Source organism: Leptinotarsa decemlineata, unplaced genomic scaffold, assembly GCF_025532065.1.
Source record: "Leptinotarsa decemlineata unplaced genomic scaffold, Ldec_3_MD MMD2_tig00001973_RagTag_RagTag, whole genome shotgun sequence".
In the NCBI taxonomy this organism is placed as follows: Eukaryota; Metazoa; Arthropoda; class Insecta; order Coleoptera; family Chrysomelidae; genus Leptinotarsa; species Leptinotarsa decemlineata.
The window spans coordinates 587,898-611,258 of NW_027412572.1; the positions used below are offsets into that span (position 1 = coordinate 587,898).

Genomic DNA, 23,361 nt, shown 5'->3' on the forward strand with positions numbered 1-23,361 from the left:
CGCTAATAGCCACCTACTAGATAGATTAGTTTCGTATTTTCGCAATTTATGACGATGTATCTCTGTAGTTGTTCGAAAAATAAGTTTTTGCTGCGAACTGGTTTATTTTGGGCAAAAAATCCAAGAGACATTTTTTGTTTAGAATGAAACAGGCTATCGGAAATGCATTTTTGAATGGTAAACAAATAATAAGACAAAGTTACATTCGAAATAAATTTAAGGGGTTGCGTTTCCAACCATGGGGTATCCAAATAAATTGGGGTAACTTTTTCAGTGCTTGTGAAAAAAATTGTTATTCAAATTTTATGTACCCCCTTCAATGGGCTGTATCTTAACAAGGGATGCTCCAATGAAATCTCTTTATATTAAAGATGCTATCTTTTTTTCGATGAGGAATCACCTCCTTAAATGTTATACACTTATTTAGTTACACCCTGTATATTGAAATACAAAACATGAAAAATCTCCATATATTTGTTTCCATTAATTTTTTATGAAGATAATTTCCATGGTATACCTACATTTGTATTGAACCTATGTCAGAGTGACGAAAGGCGCGCGGAATTCAGACTACCCGCTTTTGGCTCTATTTTCAGGGCTCTGTAAAAATTATAAATAATCGAGATACAGTTTCGGGAGTCGGGACTTTTTTTACGCAAATTCATTGAACTTTTCAAATCTTTTTTCAAATTTCCAAAATTTTGAAAATTTTCCAAGATATTAAGAAAAAACTGAAGCTCCATTTTTTTCCACTTAATTGTTCATAACTTTTGTAATTTTTATCGGCGCGTTTTCGGACCTTCCCTTAAACTTTCTAGGCAGAAATACGAATCGAATGACACCTTGGTCGTAATTTTTGGACAGAGCTGAAAAATGTCACCAAAAAGAGCTAAATCGACTACATGTGAACCAGACTACAGGCAGTATATGCCATAATAAAGGTAGATATCATAGAAATACTAGCGGGGGTATCTAGCTTTGCTGGGGAAGTTGTTTTATATTCCTTGATCAACGGGTAACCTCTATCATACCAAAAGGCTTCGATTGGTCCACGGGGTTCCATACCAATCCACAATAGAAATGTTCCACGGGTCAAATACTAGCATTCGTACTAGCAAAAGCGCCAATTTGGACATTGCAATCGTTATGACATCGCCTTTGATACCGTCTAGCGCAGTAGTAGATGAAACGTCGTGCATAAAAACCTCCAGACGACAGCCAAAAAAAAAAACGAAAAATAGCTTCCACATAAGAACCAGAAAGATAAAAAATACAAAACCCCTAGAAGACTTTGAAAACGAATAAAAAAAAGTTTTTCAATACTTTACAATCACTTTAAATTCAAATCACGTTTATAGCACCTCATTTTTTAAGTGGTAATTCAAACAATGGTTCTGCCAACACAAATGACTTCGAGCTTCATTCACATAAATTGCACTTAATCTTTGTCTGAATCGATTGTACAGTTCCATTAAAATAATAGCACCAATCTACATTTAATAACACAACTGAATGTTTTATTTATTACCCGACTATTAATTTTGAAACAATTTCTGAAGGCAGTCAGGAACAGTTTAACTTTTATTTATTGTCAGCTCGAAACTTCTTTAGAAGTCGCACCGATTTATTGAAACCTACAGGGTGGATATTGACTGCAGTTCCATTCTGTTCATCATTGAATAGTTGTCGGATAAACATTGATGATTCTGAACGAGGCCCGTTTTTGACTGCTGTTTCAATCCATTTCGAGACAGGGCCGGATTAACGTTTGTATAATTAGGCTTAAAGGTGCAGCGTCTTTTATTTTGTTACAGAGAAAACTCTTTGTTATATGTCAAGCTTTCGGTATATTTCACACCTTTGTCAGGACAACTACAATAATGAGATTATATATCTTGTAGTAAAAAATGTGGAGAACTTACTCACGTGAGAATAAAATATAAAAAGGCTCAAAAACAGATGGAAAAATATTAAATAATGACAGTTGATACAAATTTCTGGCTGACAATGTCAAGTGGAGAAATTTTGAATGATACTCGAATTACTAGATTTTTTATTTTCTTTATCATATTTCAGTAGGTACTTTATACTCTCTACGAGAGTCCAATGTCTCTCAGAAGAATCTGTTATGTTTTTTGATAGCTATCTTAGTGGTCGGAAGCAACGAGTTGTACTCAATACTAGGGTTTCTCAAACAAGAGAACTGACATGTGGGGTTCTACAGGAATCCATTTTGAGACCAATTCCTAATTTTTACAGCACTTTTCAAAAATGTTGCCTCGCATTGTCATCTGCAAATGTATGCGGATGATACGCAGGTGATGTATTCTTTTCTCCCTTCAGACATAGTGAATGATTGTCAGAAAAGCAACGAAGACCTTGATAGAATTTTCAAAATATCCAAAGATCATTCTCTCTCATTGAATCCGAACAAATCTAAGGCAATGCTGTTCGGGAGGCGAAATGACAGACTCCTTCACCAAAAAAATGTTTGTGTTACTATTAATAACATTCCTCTACAGTTTTGTGATGTGGTGAATAATATTGGGCTCTGGATAGATTACTCCTTAATATTCGAAAAGCATATATCGGAATGCATTCGTGAAAGTATCTGCAAACTGAAAATTTTGTTTGGATCTCGAGCAACTTTGAATTTGAATCTTAAAAAAATACGTTGCGAGTCTCTAGTTCTTTCTACTTTTACTTATTGCGATACGGTCTATAGCTCTTGTCTTACAGCAACATCTACGCAAAAAATCCAGAAAATCCATAACTATTGTGTCCGCTTCATCTAAGGCAGGGGTCTCCAAACTACGGCCCGCGGGCCAAATCCGGCCCGCCAGTGTCATCAATCCGGCCCGCGACAGCCAATGATTTACTGTCATCAATCTGGCCCGCGACAGCCAATGATTACCTAATTGTTGTTACTATTGCTGTGATAAGTTGAAGAAGAAAACACAGAATGATAATAACTCGGTTTTATTTATTTGCAAGGTAAAACATAACGACAGAAATGATGACAAAGAAAACTTAACTTAAGTATCTAAGTTTAAACATATCAATAACTAACAAATGAATGAAATGAATCACAGTAAAACAAAAACACTAATGAGATTTATGTAATTGTGAATTTCCATCGACAATACTTTGTAGTTGTGGATCAATTTTACTTGTAACAACTATCAAAAAAATGTATGCAAATTATCAAATTGTTCCAGTGAAAGACTCTTATAAAATTCCAACAAAGATGAATTTTGATATTTGTTCTCAAGCATATCACTGCACCGTAAATCAATAAATTCCATTTGGACTTCCGGAGCCAGAGTTTCAATGTCAGAATCAAAAGGATTTTGAAAAAGCCTAATTCCATTCGCAGTGACATCAAAATCTGAAAAACAAGTATCAAAATTTATCTTCAAAACACTGAAAGTTTCGATTGCAAAATTGACGGGAAATTCAGTCTCTGTAGTGTGGCTGAATATTTCACTTGTTTCAAAATGTGTGAAACATTTTTTACGTAATTGCGATTGAAATAGTATTATTTTCTGCCTGAAAAATTTGATATTGGTGTATAAATCATGAAGAAGCTCATTTTCCCCTCGCAATCTCAAATTCAGTTCGTTCATATGATTTTCTAAATCGGCAAAAGGGCGCTGCTTCTCATTTAAAAAAATTTTCGATCCCTGCTCGAAGTTCAAAAAAGCGCTTAAGGACTTTTCCGCAACTACGCCAGCGTACGGCAGTATGATATGGTAAATCATTTTCTCCAATCTGTTGAATAAACTCGCGGAATTGTCGGTGATTCAGCCCAGTGGATCTGATGAAGTTAACAACTGATATGACTGGTTTTAGAACTTCAGACATATCCAAACATTTTCCGCACAAGGACTGTTGATTAATGATACAATGTAAGACTAATGGTTTTGAACCACCATCATTTTCTACAGCCTTTGACACAAGTGCAACCACTCCTTTATTTTTACCATACATATTTTTGCCTTCTTCAGTTGTTATAGATTTCAAATTTCTCCATCGAAGGTTCTTTTTATTATTGGCATTTTCAACTACCTTAAAAATATCTGCCCCAGTTGTCATGCCGTGAATAATATCAATATCAAGAAGTTCTTCATACCCTTCATTGCTTTTATCTACTCTGCGAATAAAAATCAACGCCTGAGCAGTATCTGACACATCCATTGACTCACCCAATGCTAGAGAAAACCACTCATGATGTCCATTTTTGTCAGACAGTTGAGATGATATATTTTCTGCGATGTCTTGCACCCTCCAAGCCACGGTGTTTGCTGACAAACTGACACTTCAAAATACATTTACCTTTTCGGGGCATATTTCCTCGGCAATCAAGCATTCTTTTATAATTTCTCAATTGGTGAATGGTTTGCCACGTTTTCCGATTTCAAGAGCCACACGAAAGCTGGCGCGAGTTGCAGACTCTTGTTCAGTATTCGCTTTGGTAAACAAAGATTGCTGCGATTTGAGTCCGCGTTTCAAAGCTTCAAATTTTTCCTTCCGCAAACTTCCTGTATACTTGGAGTAACTTTGAAGATGTTTCGATTCATAGTGTCGTTTAATGTTATAGTCCTTGAGAACAGCTATGGTTTCATTACAAATTGAACATAGCGCCTTATTACTGGACTCAATCACAAAATACTGAAAGTTCCATTTTTCTTGGAACGTTCTGCATTCACTGTCGATTTTTCGCTTCTTTTCCATACTAACAAATCACAATTAAAACAATAAGTCAAATCAAAATACTTTTATTGACGGGTGATACTTTATTTCACAATAGAGAGTTCCGCTTCTTTCGCCTTCCCTACGCAGACTAACTCGCAGTTGCGCCGCTAGCCTTTTTATATGCAATTATTACTGCCATCTCGAGGTGATCGGAATACACTAGCTAGAACCAAAACTTTCTCGAACCAACGCGGTAACTCCAAATATTTACTTACGCCTAATGCCTCCTAGCGGGTAGCTGAAAAAGATAGTACATAGTACCACTACTCGTCACTAGATGTCGCTAAGTGTCACAATTCACAATAATAACTAAAATGCAAAAAAGCGTAAGTTTGCTTAGGTCACGCACTATGCGACTATCCTAGTCTAGAAATATAGTTGAGGACAGAAATTGGCCCTTGTAACAAACTGAAAAAATCATTTTGGCTCGAAGGCTTCAAAGTTTGGAGACCCCTGATCTATGGTATGCGTAGGCGTCAACCCATCAGTCATAAGCTACGAGAAACCGGATGGCTAAATATGAAATCTCGCCGAAAACTTTACTGCTCCACCTTATGTCATAAAATAATTACTACCCAAACTCCCTCCTACCTTTATAGAAAGATTGTGTTCCGCACTGACGTTCACAATCTTAATATACGTTCGAAAGGTACTATAACACCACCAGTCCCAAATCATCATTGTTTGAGAGAAGGTTTTCCTATAATGTATCGACCACTTATAATGCTATTCCAAATGATTTTAAGAATATGAAACTTTTCTCCTTTCGAAAACATTTGTTTGAATTTATGAAATCCTCTAATATCTAGAAAGCGGTTATTTGAATCAGCACATATATCTGTAGTTTTCCTCAATTTTCATTAGTTGTCTGCGATTTTTGTTCTTTTGTTGTTTGTCCAAAGGTTGAGTGGAAGACCGTCTTTGTGCGCTCCAGGTGCTCAAGATGAACTCCGCCTTTTCAGTTTGCATAGGAAATGCTGAATAAAGAATATTATTATTATATTACAGTTCGAAGTAAACTCAAATAAACGGACGGAACTTTGAAATCAACCCAATGGAAATACCATCTACTTCTCATGAACACATTTATTTCGTGAATTCGTACACCTGGTCCATTTCTAAGCTGAAAGCATATTCAACTGATATTACAGATTCAAGATTTCCTGCTGATGGGGCTGTCGAATTGCACTTCTCTCCAGGTCCAGAAGGACGTCATCCTGTTCCAGCTCCTACACCCGCGGTGCCATTCACCTTAACGGACGATGTAGTTATGAGGGCAAATAGTCCTCTAGTTATTGACGATTATGATGATGAAGAAGAATTTGATGAGGGTGAGTTTTTGTGAATATTTTCGATCGCAATTCTTATACCTTCCAAAACTTTAGAATCTTGAGTAGGATAAAGGTGACCAAGACAACGATATGAAAAAATTAGAAAAAAAGAACTGAGGGTAATCGACCTTTTTTGGGTATTTGTTACCTTCCACAACCTGAAAAATATAAAAATCATAATGGAGAACTTCATACTGTAGAAGGGCAAACTTTTTAGTTTACCCCGATAAGTAACTGCGTAAAAATCAAAGTATTTTTCACAAAGAAAAATTTTCTATTTATCAGTAACTTGTCGTATTTAACAATTTTGCCTATCAAAAAAACAATTATTAAGAATTAATACTTATCTTTTACGTTTCGGAGGCCAAAATCGGCCTCCATCTTCAGAAATGGAGAAAAAAGTCGAATATATTCGCAGTTATTCCTTTTTTGATAGTTTATTTCTTTACTTCTTCAACAGATGTCAAAGAAGTTTTGAAATATGAAATTATGTCAATGTTGTTGATTGACAACTGAAACATTCGATGTAATACAAGGTACTCTCCGATATCAGTTTGTTGCCATTTCGCCACTATCCAAAGTTTTCTTCAAGATGGGTAGCCAAGTACGGTCTATTTCTAAGGAGCTATTCGAGATACAGTTCTCTCCATAGATGAGAATATACGCTGATTTTTTTAGCTTACGTCTCTTAGAATGAGGCTCATTAATCATTCTTGTCCTATTCCATTCCACCCGATGTTCACCGTCTGATTTTAAAATGTGTTCTGATAATTTTGATCCTGTCAATTGTCTATTTCTTATATAATCTCGATGTTCATTCTCACGCATTTTCAATGGTCTTGAGGTTTCACCAATGTAACTTTTACCACAAGAACAAGGTATTTTATAAATACAATTTTTTGTTTTTTCTTCAGTGTTGTTGGGTTTTGTATGTGTGAGTATAGATCTCAGTGTATTTTTTGTTTTGAAATTAGTTCTAACATCATATCTATTTCCAATTCGTCTTATTTTTTCAGATAGTCTTGGAATGTAAGGTATAACGTTAGTTGTGAAAGGTGTCGGTGGATGTTGAGTCGGTAATTGTTTAGTTTGATATTGTTGAATTTGTGAAGCTGTTTGTGAGTTCGTTTGGTTTTTAATTGACTCTTTGTTTTCTATTGCATTTATCGTTGAATTTATGAGCGAATCTTGATAAGCGTTATCTTTCAAAACAGATTTAATTAATGATATTTCTTTATTGAGATTTTCAGTGGAATTGCATATCATTGGAGCTCTTTTGTAAAGGCAATTTATTATACCTTTTTTAACACTCGCATGATGATTTGATGTATAGTGGAGATATCTATTTGTATGTGTTTTCTTCCGATAAACATTTGTATCAAATTGATCTGATGACTTCTCTAACATTACATCAAGGAAAGGGAGTCGACTATCTTGTTCAATCTCTATTGTGAACTTTATTGTCGGCTCCCGCTCGTTGATATAATTCAAAAAAGCATTCAGGTCATCATGGTTTCTATTCCAAATAGTAAAAATATCGTCAACGTATCTCCACCAAACTTTGGGATCATTCTGATAAGTTTCAACAAAAGATTCTTCAAAATACTCCATATATATATATATATATATATATATATATATATATATATATATATATATATATATATATATATATGTTACTTAAGATGGGAGAAAAAGGGGAACCCATAGCCATGTCAAATTCTTGTTGATAGAAATCATCTTTATATTGAAAATAGGTTTTGTCTATATATAATCTTAAAAGTTCTAATATAGAACTAACATCCAACTTCGTTCGATGTTTTAAAGTTGACTCATTTTCCAACCTGGATTCGACAATTTGAAGAGTTTTATCAACAGGAACATTCGTGAAAAGACTTTCAACATCAAAGCTCATCAGAACATCACCATCACTGAGTGTTTGAGTTTATCTATGAAATGGGTTGTATTTTTAAGGAAACTATTACTGTTTCCTGAGATTGGTTTCAAAATTTCCAGAAGCTATCTTGCTAATTTCTGACAGGGAGATGCAATGGAACTTACAATTGGTCTTGAAGGAACATTAGGTTTATGTATTTTCGGTAAACCACAGAAATGAGGAGGTTTACTAAAATGAGAAATTAGTTGAGTGCGTTCTGTTTTGGTTCAATTGATTTTGTTGGAGCATTCTTCAGTTTTTTGTAAACGTTTTTCGTTATATTATGTGTTCGGTAATGTGTGTTCGAAATCAACTGAGATAATTCATTTTCATAATCGAGAGTATCCATTATCACTGTGGTATTACCTTTATCAGCTGGAAGTATTTTGATATTAGTATCTAAACGAAGGGATGTTATTGTAATTCTCTCATACTTATTCGAGTTGCTTCTAATATGATGGGGTCGTGACAAAATGTTTTTACATTCAGATCTGTAATCACCAGATATTTCAGGTGGTAAATTTAGGGCTGTTTCTTCTATAGCAGTAACTATTTCAAATGTTGGTACTATTTTTTGAGTTACTGAGAAATTCAGTCCTTTGCCCAGTAGCGATCATTCATGAATATTGAGAATTTTGGATGACAAGTTAACTACAGTTTTTTCTGTAAATTATTGGTTATTTTCTCTATTACTGAAAATACCTCTTTGTTTTCCTTCCAGTAGTTTTTTAAATTTATTTATGTGAGTTCTATTTCTACTTTGATTGAAAGATTGTTGAATACAAAAATATAAATAGTGAAATTCATTATGAATCAGATGTGTTCTTATGTATTGCTCCAAATCATATATATTCATTTCAAATGTTACCTTGTTCCGTCGGTGAAACTGAATTCTTTCTCTTACCATAGCATGACCAGCTCTAGCATATGTTCTTTCACATTGAATATTCGTTGAATATTTCATTTCACAAAACGAGACGTGTGTGTTACTATTTATATTTTCACTAATTCAATATTGTTCTTTTAGCATAATTTTTTTCCTCAGAAAACATTGTCGTTCTCTAGAAACCTTCTGAAAAATCGTACTCAAAAAGTTGTTGTGGATGTAGTTTTATCGAATGCTCTACCGGTATCAAAGGGCGTGCCAGAAGGATCCTTTCCTGGGACCTTGCTTTTTAGCTTTCACATCTGCGATTTTTATCAGTTTGTAAAAACATGCAATACGTGTAACATAAGTACGTTAAAATATTCAAGTGACGTATTCCTGAGACAATTTCAATAAAAAAGTCTCGATGAACTTGTGTCCGAAAATGCTCTCATGGTCCGTGATCATGAGAGAGCAGGAATTGGAGCATTTCTCTTTAGGGCAGCTGCACGAGCAGCTGATGAACTCGATATAGTTTTCGACTCTGAACGAGGTGACTACAACTCTGTCACCGAGTTGGAACCCGTTCAGCAAAAAGCTCAGATAAAAGCCGCAGAGATTACCTTACTTCTGCGGAGACACAAGGATAAGCCAATGCATGGGGTCTTCTTCAATAACATTGGAGACTTTGACTTATCAAAGCGCCTGACTTTCGCTTTTCTCAGGTCGAGTGGGCTGAAACTGAGGGGTTTATCATGGCTTGCCAGGATGGTGTTTTCAACACCTTAGTCTACCGTAGTTGCGTGATGGGTATAGAGGTTCCTGACACAAGGTGCAGAGCCTGCCACGAGGCGCCCGAGACCTTAATGCACTTGCTATCAGCATGTTCAGCATATGCGGTCTCGGCCTATATCCATCGACATAACGCGTCCCTAAGAGTGCTATATTACCATCTACGGCACTCTTACGGTATTGACGAGACACCGGTGTTGCCCTACGCTCCGGGGATATTGAATCCGTTATGGGGAACGAAAAGTGCCGAATTTATTGAAACTATCCGTTCCCCACTCTCAGGCTCAGACAAGCTAATAAGCCTGATGTAGTCCTTCTCGACCACCAGACCAAAACGATATTTGTCGTGAAGTTTTCAGCTCCTGGCGAGACGAATATCTTCAGAAAAGAGGAGGAAAAACGGATAAAATATCGAGATTTACTCTTCGAACTCCACAGACTCTATCCAGATCACTCTGTCAAAATGGTTGTTCTGATTATTGGAGTCCTTGGAGGAATGATGTCCTCTCTACTGTCGAATCTTAAAATCATATCGGCTTGCCGCACTAAGACAGAAATCTTAGCCGCACAGATGCAGAAGGCTGTCATTCTTGGCTCACTGCGCTTGCTCAGGGCACATGATTCTCGGACCAAATGATCACTTACCCCACGGTGTGGGGAGTGGTCATTGGTTGATAACGCTGGCGCGCCCTTCCGAATGTATCGGGGCTTCGGGGGATAGGCCTGACCAGCGCACATTACGGTGAAAAAAAATAATAATAATAATCTTTGAACACATATGTAAAGAGATAACAATAATAGGTATTCGAGTGGCGAAGTGTCACCCGTGGGTGTTTTTCAACTTAACCATGGAAATACAATATTAATTTACAATTTTCTTAATTACCCTAGCTATAATATCTACGATGAGTATGATTCTATTACATTGTAGAATAATTTCGCTGTCTGAGATCTATCAAATTAATGAGTACCTTGAATTCATAAAGTGATTGACTGGTCATTATCCGTTCTGTAGATGCCGATATAAAGGAGATGTCTCCCAGAAACCTGTCCACCTTCCTGGAAAGGCCAGAATGGACGATGACCTAGGAGGACAACTCCTCGGGAGAATGTAAAATGGGTCACATGTGGCCTAATTCCTGTGGGCTTACACTCCCCCTCCCCACTCTACAGATACAGATGCCTCAGCCACCGTATTAACCAGATTTGCCCCCTGGCGACTTTTTCTCTTCACAGGATTGTAGAGACCTATGAAAGGACGGCATTTTGCGATGATTGAATAGATAAAAACCAAATCGTCGATAGAGCTCAAGTAAATTTCAAAAAGTGCATATTAGAACTGTTTCAAAGATTGGAAAAAGCACTGGCACAAGTGGACAAAATATAAACTGACAAATGGATAGTTTTCGAGTGAAATGAAAATTCACCTCATTTTTTCAACAAACCTGGTATGTTCCATCTCAGATCGAAAATATTATGAATCTGGTTTTGTGCGATATCTTATCTTCGATAAAATTCCTAAAATGTATGAGAATGTGAACTTCAGTACCGAAGTATGTTTCTGTAATTCGCATCAGAAACGATTTTCAACGTTCTAGTGGGAGCTTCGAATGTGTTTGATCATCTGAATTATAGATTTGCCGCTTATATGACGAGTTTGTGTTGAATCAGACTTGCGAGACAAGCTCATGTTATTTCCGTCCGAAAGTCGGTCCTATTTCTGTGTCGAAAATAAAATCAGAAGTCCGAGAAACGCTGTGCTCGTAACGTGCTTTTTCTTTATTTTAGTGACATTTGACTTGGTGTTGATGACATTGTTAGGAAGTGAATGTGAATGCTTATGTAACCTGAGTTGCAATAGTTGAAGGTGAGAATGTAACAGGTTGTAAGTAATTCATCACATCCTTAATGAAAAACGTTTCAAATAAGCTACTAACATAAAATATAATACTGGGGGCTCTCAAGATACCCACATATACCGAAAAAACCACAGATAAAGTCTACTGAATAGCATATAAGACTGCTAATTCCTTGGGAAGACATGTAAAGAACAACAAGTCACTCCTAGACAAGGATAACAGATCAGGATCATGCCCAAAAGTGTATGTAGGAAGGACAAGAAATTCAAAAACGAGACTTTCAGAACATAAAAGAAGTTTTAAACTAAAGGAAGTGAATTCCACCTATGTGTGTCACCTGTTAGAGAACAATCACGAGTTCAAAAATGAGTACGACAAATTCCATGTAGGAGCTAAGAGACAGAAGTTGAATCAGCCACATTCCAATAGTTCCCCTTTAATAATTTAGTTAGGGAGCTAACTGATTAAATAAATATTCCGTTTATATAGCTGGGTGGGAAAGTAGGGATTCAAATAACAGGGTGATAATTGAAAATACTTCTGAATACTACTTACTCACATATATTTACAATCGATCGCTCCACAAACACTTCAATTACTTTCTTCGAAAGCTTCTTATAATTCCTTTCCCATATTCTCTGTTTTACTATCACTGTCGTCATTTAAATCAATAATGAACTTATTTTCACCATTAATATAGAATTTTCTGATTGATTCGGCCGTTACCTGATGAAGATCCATAGTAATTTCATAAACTACAATTCAACATTTAATCTCCACAAACTTGTGGAGATCAAATCTTGTGTTGTACTTCATGAAATTAATATGGAAGTGTTCAATCTCCATGTAGCCTTTCTCAACTACAATTACTTTTTATTCCTTCTCTGCCAACCTCCTCCGATTATAGTAGATACTTCTTCTTCAATTAGCTCTCTTACCTTCTTATCAAATTTTGGAAAATGATTTTAACGCCTGATGCTTCGTTTCAATTTTCCCCAAATCAACTCAATGGGATTGAAAACACAAAAATAGGGGGTGAACCTCAGTATGGTGTGTCCATACTTTTTAGCAATACCCTCAAGGGCATACACACTCTCAAATGTTTTTGTCTGTGAAACTTCAAGTAGTTGGTTTTTGATATAGTAATCTTCAAATTACAAGTTGTTATCCATAAAAAACTTTGTATTTCATCTTTCCTCGTCGAATTCTTATTCGGTATAATCTATCCATTCCCAACTGGAACGGCAATAAAAAGATGAGTACAGTCATAAACATTTCTAGATAGTCAGTAAACGTGCTATCAAATGTAGTTGAGGAATAAAGGCTCGGCTAGCTGGACTGGCTGAATACTAATTTTTTGTCGTTTCACAATATTTCTTTATCAGTGCCGTGTGTTCGTGAGGTTAGGTGAAGTAGTGAGTGGTTTTGCAAACCGATTTTTGAATACTTTTTCTAGAGATCAATTACCCTAACACCAAACTGATATTTTTGCACTCGACGCGCGTTTCACTAACAAGGTTAGCATCTTCAGGAGAAGCAAATTGATACTGAATCTAAAGACAAGGGTTAGCTGTTCATATACCTAAATATACAAATTAATTTGTCAACAATAGATATGGCTTTCTGGACACCTTTTGAAACAAATGATAACATTACGTGTGAGGAATCTGTGTCAATCGACAGGGATCCGGAATTTGAAAATAAGGACTCACTTACATATTCAAGTTCAGCAAGTAATTTTAAATATTCATGAATGCTTGAAGAAGGAAAACTGTCACACTTCACAGAATGCTATTGTGAATAGAGTATGCGAGTTAACGAAACTATCTCGTTCAACAGTTCTTCGAGTCATTGACTCATATTCAATGCGAAACCCGTAGGCATGCCACTGTTTGAAAAAATACAAATTTGTGTACATCAGAAAATGCGCCTTGAAGCATGGAACATATGTACCAAATATGCCAAAGATGTCTACAAAATTATCTCAGATTATTTTTGAAAACTTTGCCACCCTGTATCTCAAAAGTTAAGGCGTTTAGGACATACGTCCATAGGAAGTTTTTTTCTTAAAATGGGTCTGAAAATTACCTCCTCAAATATTAGCATGTGTTTAAGGAACACCCTGTATATTCAACATGAATTGCTACAAAATAAATAAGTCATCAATCGAACGAGCATTGAGACATAGTTTATTCGTAGTAAACTACTGTAATGCTGGCAACTACGTTTCGTTCATAGTGAGCTGAATAATGTTCAAATCTTTATTTCTACTGGACACTGTTGTGTCGTCAGCGTACAACACACAACCTGTAGATGGAAGATTGACTGGTAGATCATCAATTTATAATGAACTGAAGGCTGTGGCATCCCACGGTGACAGCTCCTGTATAACGTACGTGATAGACCCTCTGAATTCTGTTATTAAGGAAAAATTTATTGAAAGTCTAAGTCGAAATATTGAAACCATAGTGTTCTAGCTTGGTATGAAGAATGTCGTGGGAAACGCAATCAAATGCTCTGCTGAGGTCCCCCATTTTAGAGAATTGAAATGGTACTATAGCTTCCACAATCATCTGTAGAAGCAGTTTTGTGTAATGTGATGACTAGTTATTTTGAAAGTATCGCCTAATTCAATACATGTATCGTATTAGTTAGTGGTTGGTGAAATGAGAAGGTTTTCGGCAGATTTAATATTATGTGGTGCAACAGACATGTTCCAGATGAGAAACTGCCAAATACTATGATAATTCCATCTCAGCAAGAAAAGTATAAACGAACTAAAAACATGCAACACGTCAGTATTTATTGAAGTTAAACAAAATAAATGCAGATGTTAAATGCTTAGTCATGGCTATAAAAATCATCAATAACTTTGAAGGTCTCACTTGTTTTATGTTCGAGTCGAGTTTGGAACGACTCATAATTTTTTTACATCGTGTTCAGTAATTGATGTAAGAGAAAACCCGTTTCAATTGGAACCCCTTCAAATTTCTGGTGTATATTACATTGTATGGCTTACTTTGAGTGTACTACTACATATTCGACTAAATATAAATAATTATACCCATCGTACAGACATATGCCATCATGATACTAGAAATAAATCAGACCTCGTCATGCAAGCAAATAGACTGAAAAGGACTGACAATATTGGCCAATACTCTGCCACTAGACTTTCGCAATTTGTCATTCAATAGATTTAAGTACTTCCTGAAGTTTTTCTAAACTGAAAATCCTCTATATGATATCAATGGATTTTATGGAAGTGTCCAATTGAATACAGATGCCTTCAATGTGGACACCTAAATAATAGATGTGTTCTCAGTTGATTAATATGATGATATGATTAATATGTAATTTAAATCAAATGTACTGAACTTCTTAACATAGACATATTTAGACATATTAATTCAGACATATTTACAAGATAATTTTATGCTTTGCACTAGGTGCATTATCTAAGCCAATGGCTTGTATTACAACTCACCTTGTGCTAGAGAGTCATTTTTCAAAATATAAAAAAAAATCTTAAATTAAATTTAAATGATTGAATACCTACTAATAATATTGGTTGGTAGATACAATCAAAAAAGAAAAAGAAGGGAAAGAAGAAACTACGATCATAGAGAGAGAGAGGAAAAATTGTTGTTGCAAATACTACGTGTGGTGATAACGACCTGTTTTTCACAGTGATTTAATGCATACATGTATATCAGTAAACAATGTTTCCAAGCTTGACATAATTCTCTTCAATGAATTTTTTCAATTCTATAGAGAGTTTATGTTTCGATTTGATTTTTCGTATGTACTCGGGAACCATGTTGAGAAGTTTTGGGCCAAAATAAGTTATGAATCTTTGTGGTAGAGTCTTTTTATAAAAAGGAATAGACACTAGATTATTAGAAATAGACCTCGTATTGTAGGAATGACTAGTGTATGTGTAGGTTTTGGTTTTCATCATCCAATGTATACATTGGTATATATAAATTTGTTTAAGATTCAGTAAGTTAGCTGCACGATAATGACACAGTAACGTATAATGGACTCTGCTAATTTACGTATAAGTTTGCGAAGTCTCAGAATTGTATATGATACATGCTCAGACCATCGAAGGTGTTGGTCTAAGATTACACCCAGGTATTTGATTTCATCATTTTTTTTTATAGTTCGACATGTACAGTGTATATGGTCACAAGTTCCTTTTTTTACTGTGATTCCCTCAAACTCTGGTTGGTCTCTAATATCAGCACTGAATGAGATGAATTTTGTTTTATCAGTATTTATGGTTGAAAGACTGCCGTCAATGTAATCGAAATTTATACTCAACTCTCGTTCGGCTTGTTCGTACACTTTTGTCCAAGAATCTCCAAAAAACATGATCGCTGTGTCATCAGCATATGAGATTACTGAGCCTTCGGTGTTTCTCAGTACTCCAATATTGTTAATATAAATTAGGAAGAGTATGGGCCCCATTACTGTTCCTTGCGGTACGCCTATGGTGATTGGAAAGGGGTTGCTATAACAGTTTTTGATTTTCACTCTCTGAGTTCTATCCTGGAGATAATTTTCAAATAAGTCAAGTACTGTGCCTCTTATCCCCGATTTTTCCAATCTATGTAATAATTGGATTCTAGGAATCGCATGAGGCGGACTTTCAACACTTTCTCGAATATTTTTGCAAAGTTATTCATAACTGTAATAGGCCGATAATTCGTAGCAAGTTTCCTATCACCTGTTTTGAAAATTGGCGTAGTTATTGATTCTTTCCAAGCACCAAGTATAACACTGGTTAGGAAGCATAAATTTATTATATGTGATAACGGACTCGATAGGTGTTTGTTGAATTTTTTTATCAAATAAACCGAGATACGATCAGGACCTGCCGATGTGTTATTTTTTAGGGTAGAAATAGGGAGATTATTTCATTACTTGTTACTGGATTGAGAAATAGCGAAATAGGATTTACTTCCAGCGGAGAGGTTATGGTATCAATTTTTTGTGCCATGAGCGTTCCGTCCTGAACAAAAAATTTATTGAGATATTCAGCTTTTCCTAGATCTGATGAGATTTCATTACCTTGGTCATCGGTTATATTTATACTATCTGCTTGAGTACTTTTTGACGAATTTGTTATATCGTTTATTTCAGTACAGATTTTTTTATAGTTATTATTTGCTTCTGTTATTCAATTTTTATAGTAATCGGTTTTTGTTTTACGTATTAGATTGCTTAGAAAATTTCTGTAATGTTTATATTCTGTTATATGATGGAATCGGCCGATACTTGATGAAAATCCATAACTAACGTATTCCAAAAACACTTTATTGTCAGATTTTCACTAAATAGTTTTACAAAAACGCAACACGTGTTTCGCCATACAATGGCTTCATCTGGCGTGTCTTTCAACTTCTTCAAGACACGCCAGATGAAGCCATTGTATGGCGAAACACGTGTTGAGTGAAACAATTTAGTGAAAATCTCACAATAAAGTGTTTTTGGGAATATGTTTTTTATATTCTGTTTTTAGTTCTATAGAGAAGTTTTTTATAAGTCTGGATTTCATACGATCTCGATGTCTTCCAATCTGTGTAATTTAGTTTCAGAACTATTTTTTATATATAATTGCAAAGTGCTAATAAAATGATTGTACGCTGACAGTGGTTCACTTGAGTCCAAAACATTTTTTCATTTTTCGTCATCTAGTAGACTACTAAGTTTTTTATAATTTATATAGTTCTTTTCTATTGTTGAAATATCATTATCTGTTGACGCACCACGATCAGTTAATTTTACAGATAGTGCTATTGCGTAGTGATCAGTTAGGTTAGTTTTACATATAAAAGAATTATTTTTTTTTCATCGAGAGTATCATTTTTCTCTATTCTAGTGAAAATATGATCAATTAAGCTTGAGGTATGTTCAGTGATTCGCGTTGGTTTTGTGTTAATTTTAGGAAAGAACCCATGTACAGCCATATTACAAACATAGCTATTTACGTAAGTGTCATCTACATTTAGTAAGTTAATATTAGTGTCGCGTATGGATATTTCGAAATCTTTTTTATTTCTAGTTAACAAAAAATTTTCAAGTTCAGTAATATACAACTGTTTGCTTGTAGCTGGTGGCATGTAAGATGCTATTATAGAAAAGGTAATATTTTCCAGGATGAAATCGATAACCAAAATATTTGTTTCTGAGAGGTTATGTATTGTACTTCTTACGCCCCCAATTTGCTTTTTTACATATAATACAACACCATCGTTTTGATTAAATCTAGATTGGTTATACAAAACATTATATTTAGGAATTTCAAAATTTCCCAGATTTTCAATGACAAAGGTCTCTGATAAAACAATGACGTCAATTTCGTTTTCCACAGATTCTAGATGATCTTAATATAATTGTTTCAACCTTATGATTACCATCTAATTCTCAAATTCAATCATGTAATGTAATTTGTTTTAATGAGTATGTCTTTGTATTTTTTTCTCAATTCATGACCACCATTGATTGTGGAATCATAGCCTGATTTTAACTGCGCCATTTGTTTTGACATGTCATAAACCTTGTGTTTCTCAAGACGAATAAAGATATTATTATTATTATTAATATTATGAGCAGAATGATATCAATGCCACTCGAATAGGTTGGGAATAGGCGCTCTTTTAATTTGATGTCTTCAGAAACAGCTTGGATTTCGATTAGGTTTTTTCGCAAATCATTTTTGTGTATTGTTTGAAATGAGACACCCCTCGAAGTAGGGACAACTTTTTTTATATTGTTTGAACCATGCGTATGACGTTTATTTAAAACATTTGCCTGAATTTTTGTAAATAATTCTTTTATTGAACATTCGTATCATACAGAATATTAGAAAAAATTTATGAGAATTTTTAATTGAATTTATTGAAGGCTACAGTATGCATCCATTTATATGTCAAATTCTATGCCTATTTCAATCCTGCATGCATCAATGCATAGTAATTACTTACACAGATATCGTATTTCAGATACAATCAAGTTAGTTTTGATGATATTTTTTGTAGTGAAACGTCGATAAAAAGTTACAACTGGTACATAGGTGGATGCAGGATTGCCAGAGGTATCATAAATTGTCAAAAAAGTATAGGTCAGTATTTGAAAAAAAAAATTGAGGTGAACGAAAGTGTAACTGTAAGTGAATGAAACGCCGTATAAAAAATGATTAGAGTGCATATCGTAATCTTCAATCGAAAAGTTTCATACATTTTTCATATTCTGTTCAATAAATATACCAGAGCAATAAAATCAAAATCATCGATTTCTATTTTTCGATAATTTTCGGACGGCTCTCGATATTCCCGATTTCTCAACATCATTTTACTATGAATCATTATTATTTATGAACATTAATATGAGAAGTACAATTAGAACCACCGCTGATATTAATATCTTCCGATGTTGAAGAGCCCTGTAATATATTTGAACTATCTGAGTTGACAATTTCATGGGCATTAACATTTAATTCTTGAAGTGAAGAAGACAATGCTGTAACGTTGGAGCTAGCTGTTGGGATTATTCTTTCAGTAATAGCTTTTTTATAAGAAATTGATTGATAGATCATTATTATTGTGCTAGCAAAGGAACAGAAGACCTTCTGAAACAGTGACCTGTATATTCCTTTGGTTCCCGGAGGTTAAGAAACTCAGCAGTGGTAGAGAGCAACTGCATTTGTAGTGAATCGAAAACAAAATTTCAACTACAAACGATGCTGAGGAATGTAGTAGAGTTCATTTTTTTGTAGTCTCATCAGTTACTGAGAAAGCGTATCGTTTATTCAGCAATTTAATTCTTATAATTATTTGTTGAAATAAATTGTAATTTTTTATAAGAAATTGATTGATCGATGTAACCCTTAGCTACTGTTGTAGACTTCCATCCTCCGTGCTTCTTAATATTCGTTATATTCGCTCATTATTGTGCTAGCAAAGGAACAGAAGACCTTCTGAAACAGTGACCTGTATATTCCTTTGGTTCCGGGAGGTTAAGAAACTCAGCAATGGTAGAGAGCAACTCCATTTGTAGTGAATCAAAAACAAAATTTCAACTACAAACGATGCTGAGGAATGTAGTAGAGTTCATTTTTTTGTAGTCTCATCAGTTACTGATAAAGCGGATTGTTTATTCAGCAATTTAATTCTTATGATTATTTGTTACAGTAAATTGTAATTTTTGCTGTCAACATACTTGAATAATATTTTTATAGGGAAAATTACAGTTAGTAATGGAAATAAATTGATTTTGCATTCAATTAAGTTTGTGCATGAATTATTGAAAATATTTGTAAAAGAAATCATATAAAATATATTAAATGCTCATTCATAAATTGAGAGAAAGAGATAGAATATTGAATTGTTAAGTTATCAAATTAAATACTTAAATTACATATTTATTGCAAACTACACTTTTTATTATAAATAGGTTATTTAAAATTACCAAAGAGGTTTGAATTTTTGTGATAGCCAAAGTTAACTAAAAATTTGAATAGTGACACAATATGATTGAGTCAAGTAGTGAAAAAAATTGTATCATACTAAAAATTCATCCACGAAAAATGAACAAAAAATTAATTTTTTTGCTTTTGAATCACTACAAATGTACAGTAGAGCATTTGATAAAGCAATTTGTAGTCGTTGAAGAGTTCAACATTTCATAGAATCATTAGTAGTTTTTAAACGGGTGCTATTGTATGTGTTAGTCTTGTTATTGCAGCATTTCTGTGATACTTTGAAAGACTATAAAATAAATTGATATTGTGTTATGTTATAATAAACTACAATCAATTTAAAACCTATTTCAAAACTTTCTTGCGCATTGATAGTCGTATGTCGTAGTTTGAATAATATCAATAGTGCTTTCCCAGTAACTGATGAGACTACAAGAAAATGAACTCTACTACATTCATCAGCATCGTTTGTAGTTAAAATTTTGTTTTTGATTCACTACAAATGCAGTTAGAAAATATTCGAATTTATTTCATTCATTTTTGATGGGTTTAATGGTAACTACAAACATCTAATTTCAGCTACAATCAACTTCATCGTTTGTAGTTTGAGGACAATTGTTATTTTATGATTTGTAGTCTTGTTATAGTAGTTTTTTTGCTATAGATCAAAAGAATATAAAATATAGTAATATTTTGTTGTTACTACAATAAACTACAATCCATTTAGAACCTATTTAGAACCTATTTCGGAACTTTTTGGAACATTATTAGGTACTCGTCCTTCGTAGTTAGAATAATATTAATAGTGCTTTCTCAGTAACTGATAAGCATACAAAAAAATGAACATTACTGCTTTTATTAGTATCGTTTGTAGGTAAAGTAGGCTAAAAGAAAGTAGATTTTTTTCAAAGCGGGTTCCAGCGAGACGGAGCTAGCGCCCGTCGCTTCTTCTCAATAGTATTTTTCGTTCGTTATTGTTTTAAGCTTATTCGAAAAAATATTTTTAACTTTTCAGTTCGATTTTCTTTAAGAGCGTGTTTTTTAGTTTCAAAGAGTTTCCGTATATTAATTTTTTTTTAGTAACCCACCCCTCGCATCAAACCGAAGTTTATTTTGCCACAGAAATTTCGAAATGAAACGAATTACTACGTTTTATATTGATATTTTAGATTCAAATATGAATGTTGGAATTGTTGTATATTGGTTGGAAACGAAACATTCTATATATTAATCTGTATAACAATAGTTTATTATTAAAGGTTTTGAATATCTCTTCATTTATATTCGAAAACATTCAGTATTCAAATAGATAATTGATAACATACTGGGTGGCAAAAATTTTATAGCATCGCTAGCTTGGTAACGGTAGAATAAACGATCTTACCAGTTTCTCAATCACATGGTATCATCCCAGTTACAAAATTCGTACAGTGGGAAAGTGGAGTCACAAATACAGCCTCCCACCATATATTAATTGACTAGTTGGCGGAAGAATCGATGCTCTAGTGGCCAAGTTCGTGTGCTTTGATGAAGATGTAGGTGTTTTCGTGCGGAACACGCGAAGTGAAATAAAGAGTGATTCGGTGTAGTTCGTAATGCCAATAACTTTTATAGGAGGTAATAATTAACTTAAGGATGGCTGATTGTTTGAACAGGTGAAATCTATAAATACATTTCTGACAGAAAAGAGTGATATATACAGGGTGTTCATTAAACACATGCTAACATTTGAGGAGGTAACTCTTAGACCCATTTCAAGGAAAAAACTTCCTATGGACGTATGTCCTAAACGCCTTAACTTTTGAGATACAGGGTGGCAAAGTTTTCAAAAATAATCAGTTTTTTTAATAATAACTGAGATAATTTTGTAGATATCTTTGGCATATTTGGTACATATGTTCCATGCCTCAAGGCGCATTTTCTGATGCACACAAATTTGTATTTTTTCAAACAGTGGCATCCCTACGGGTTTCGCATTGACTATTTTTGGGTAAAAAGTACTACGCCAATGCTTTCTTTTCAAAATAAAACCATTTTTAAAATCCTCATTTATTTTTGAGAAAATTTGATCTCCTGGTATTTCTTTGTCCGACGCATGATTTTCACTCAAAAAAATAAAAATCGACAGAAAGCAAATTAAGAAATTAGATCAATTCTAAAATGAATGAGAATCTAAAAATTGCTTCATAACGCATTATCAATTCCCTAATAATATTTGAAAACATAATCTGAAAAAAAATAAATTTTTCACAAAAACGAGTTTTATTTTATTTTGTGACAGTAAGTCTAAACGAATAGCACAAATTTGTTAATTAGTAATAATAGCAAAACTGATTATAAAAATTGTTGGAAGTGGCCACCTGCACTTAGTATGCATGCTTTCGCCCTTCTACGCATGGAATTACGCACCCATTCAAATATTCCCGACGTATTTCGTATAGTTTCACACGAGGCAACTATTCGCTCTCTTAAATCTTCTAAAGTATTAACGGGAGTTTTATACACAAGAGTTTTAACGATAACAATAAAATAAAAAAGTATTAAAAATGTTTTCTTGAAGACACAAGAAGTAGTTTTGTATTGAACTCTAGGAAAACATAATATATATGTCAACAACTGAAAACTTACAAGTAGAAAGGTTGAAGCCATTTTAAAATTTCACTTCTGCACTCATAAAACTGTTAAAGACATTGTTTGTGTTTCGAAGATTGATATTTTTACTGCAAATGAAATTTTATTGACAAATATATAGCCTATTATTAGCAAAATTCAAGCGCGCCACTCATTAATAAATGTTTTCGGTAAAATTATTAATTATACAAAAATTCACTCTGTCGACGTATTAATTTTTTGGTCGCAAACTTAACTCACTTTATTCTAAATAATAGAATGTTATAATATTTATGTACTTCTCAGCTGTAAATTTCATATTTACAACTCATCTAATTTCAGTATCCCGTATCGCTATCATTTAAAATGGTGTTGTTCTATAAAATCAATTGGCATCAGTAGCAAACGTTTCAACATATTTTACCTACTATGTTACTCCTTTAAAACTGTTAAGAAACACTCAGTTCTGGGAGTGATGGTATTGCGGCATAGTCGGACTACTTTTAAAGCTATAGGTTTCTACAAAAATGCTTGTATGAATGAAAGATTTCTCACATATAGTTTGGATAAATATTATTTATATTTGATGTTTTGGCTAAAAAGTTTCTTTCATCGATTATAAAGGCTAAACGACGGGTTTTAACCATTATAATAACCTTTTCCTGTTTTTTGCAAGAAAAAAATTGAAACATTAGGTTAGGTAGGATAGTTTGAAGTGTTTTTTTAGT

The 23,361-nt window shown here is 34.0% G+C and overlaps 1 protein-coding gene across 22 annotated transcripts in view; it reads left to right on the top strand.

The window, feature by feature from the left end:
• by (focal adhesion protein tensin) overlaps positions 1–23,361 on the top strand; it is a 687,936-nt gene that overhangs the window by 516,691 nt on the left and 147,884 nt on the right. For all 22 annotated transcript variants that reach the window (XM_074176604.1, XM_074176595.1, XM_074176594.1 and 19 more), the window contains one exon: positions 5,907–6,086. In XM_074176604.1, coding sequence (XP_074032705.1) covers positions 5,907–6,086 — 180 coding nt within the window. The remainder of the gene's footprint in view (positions 1–5,906; positions 6,087–23,361) is intronic.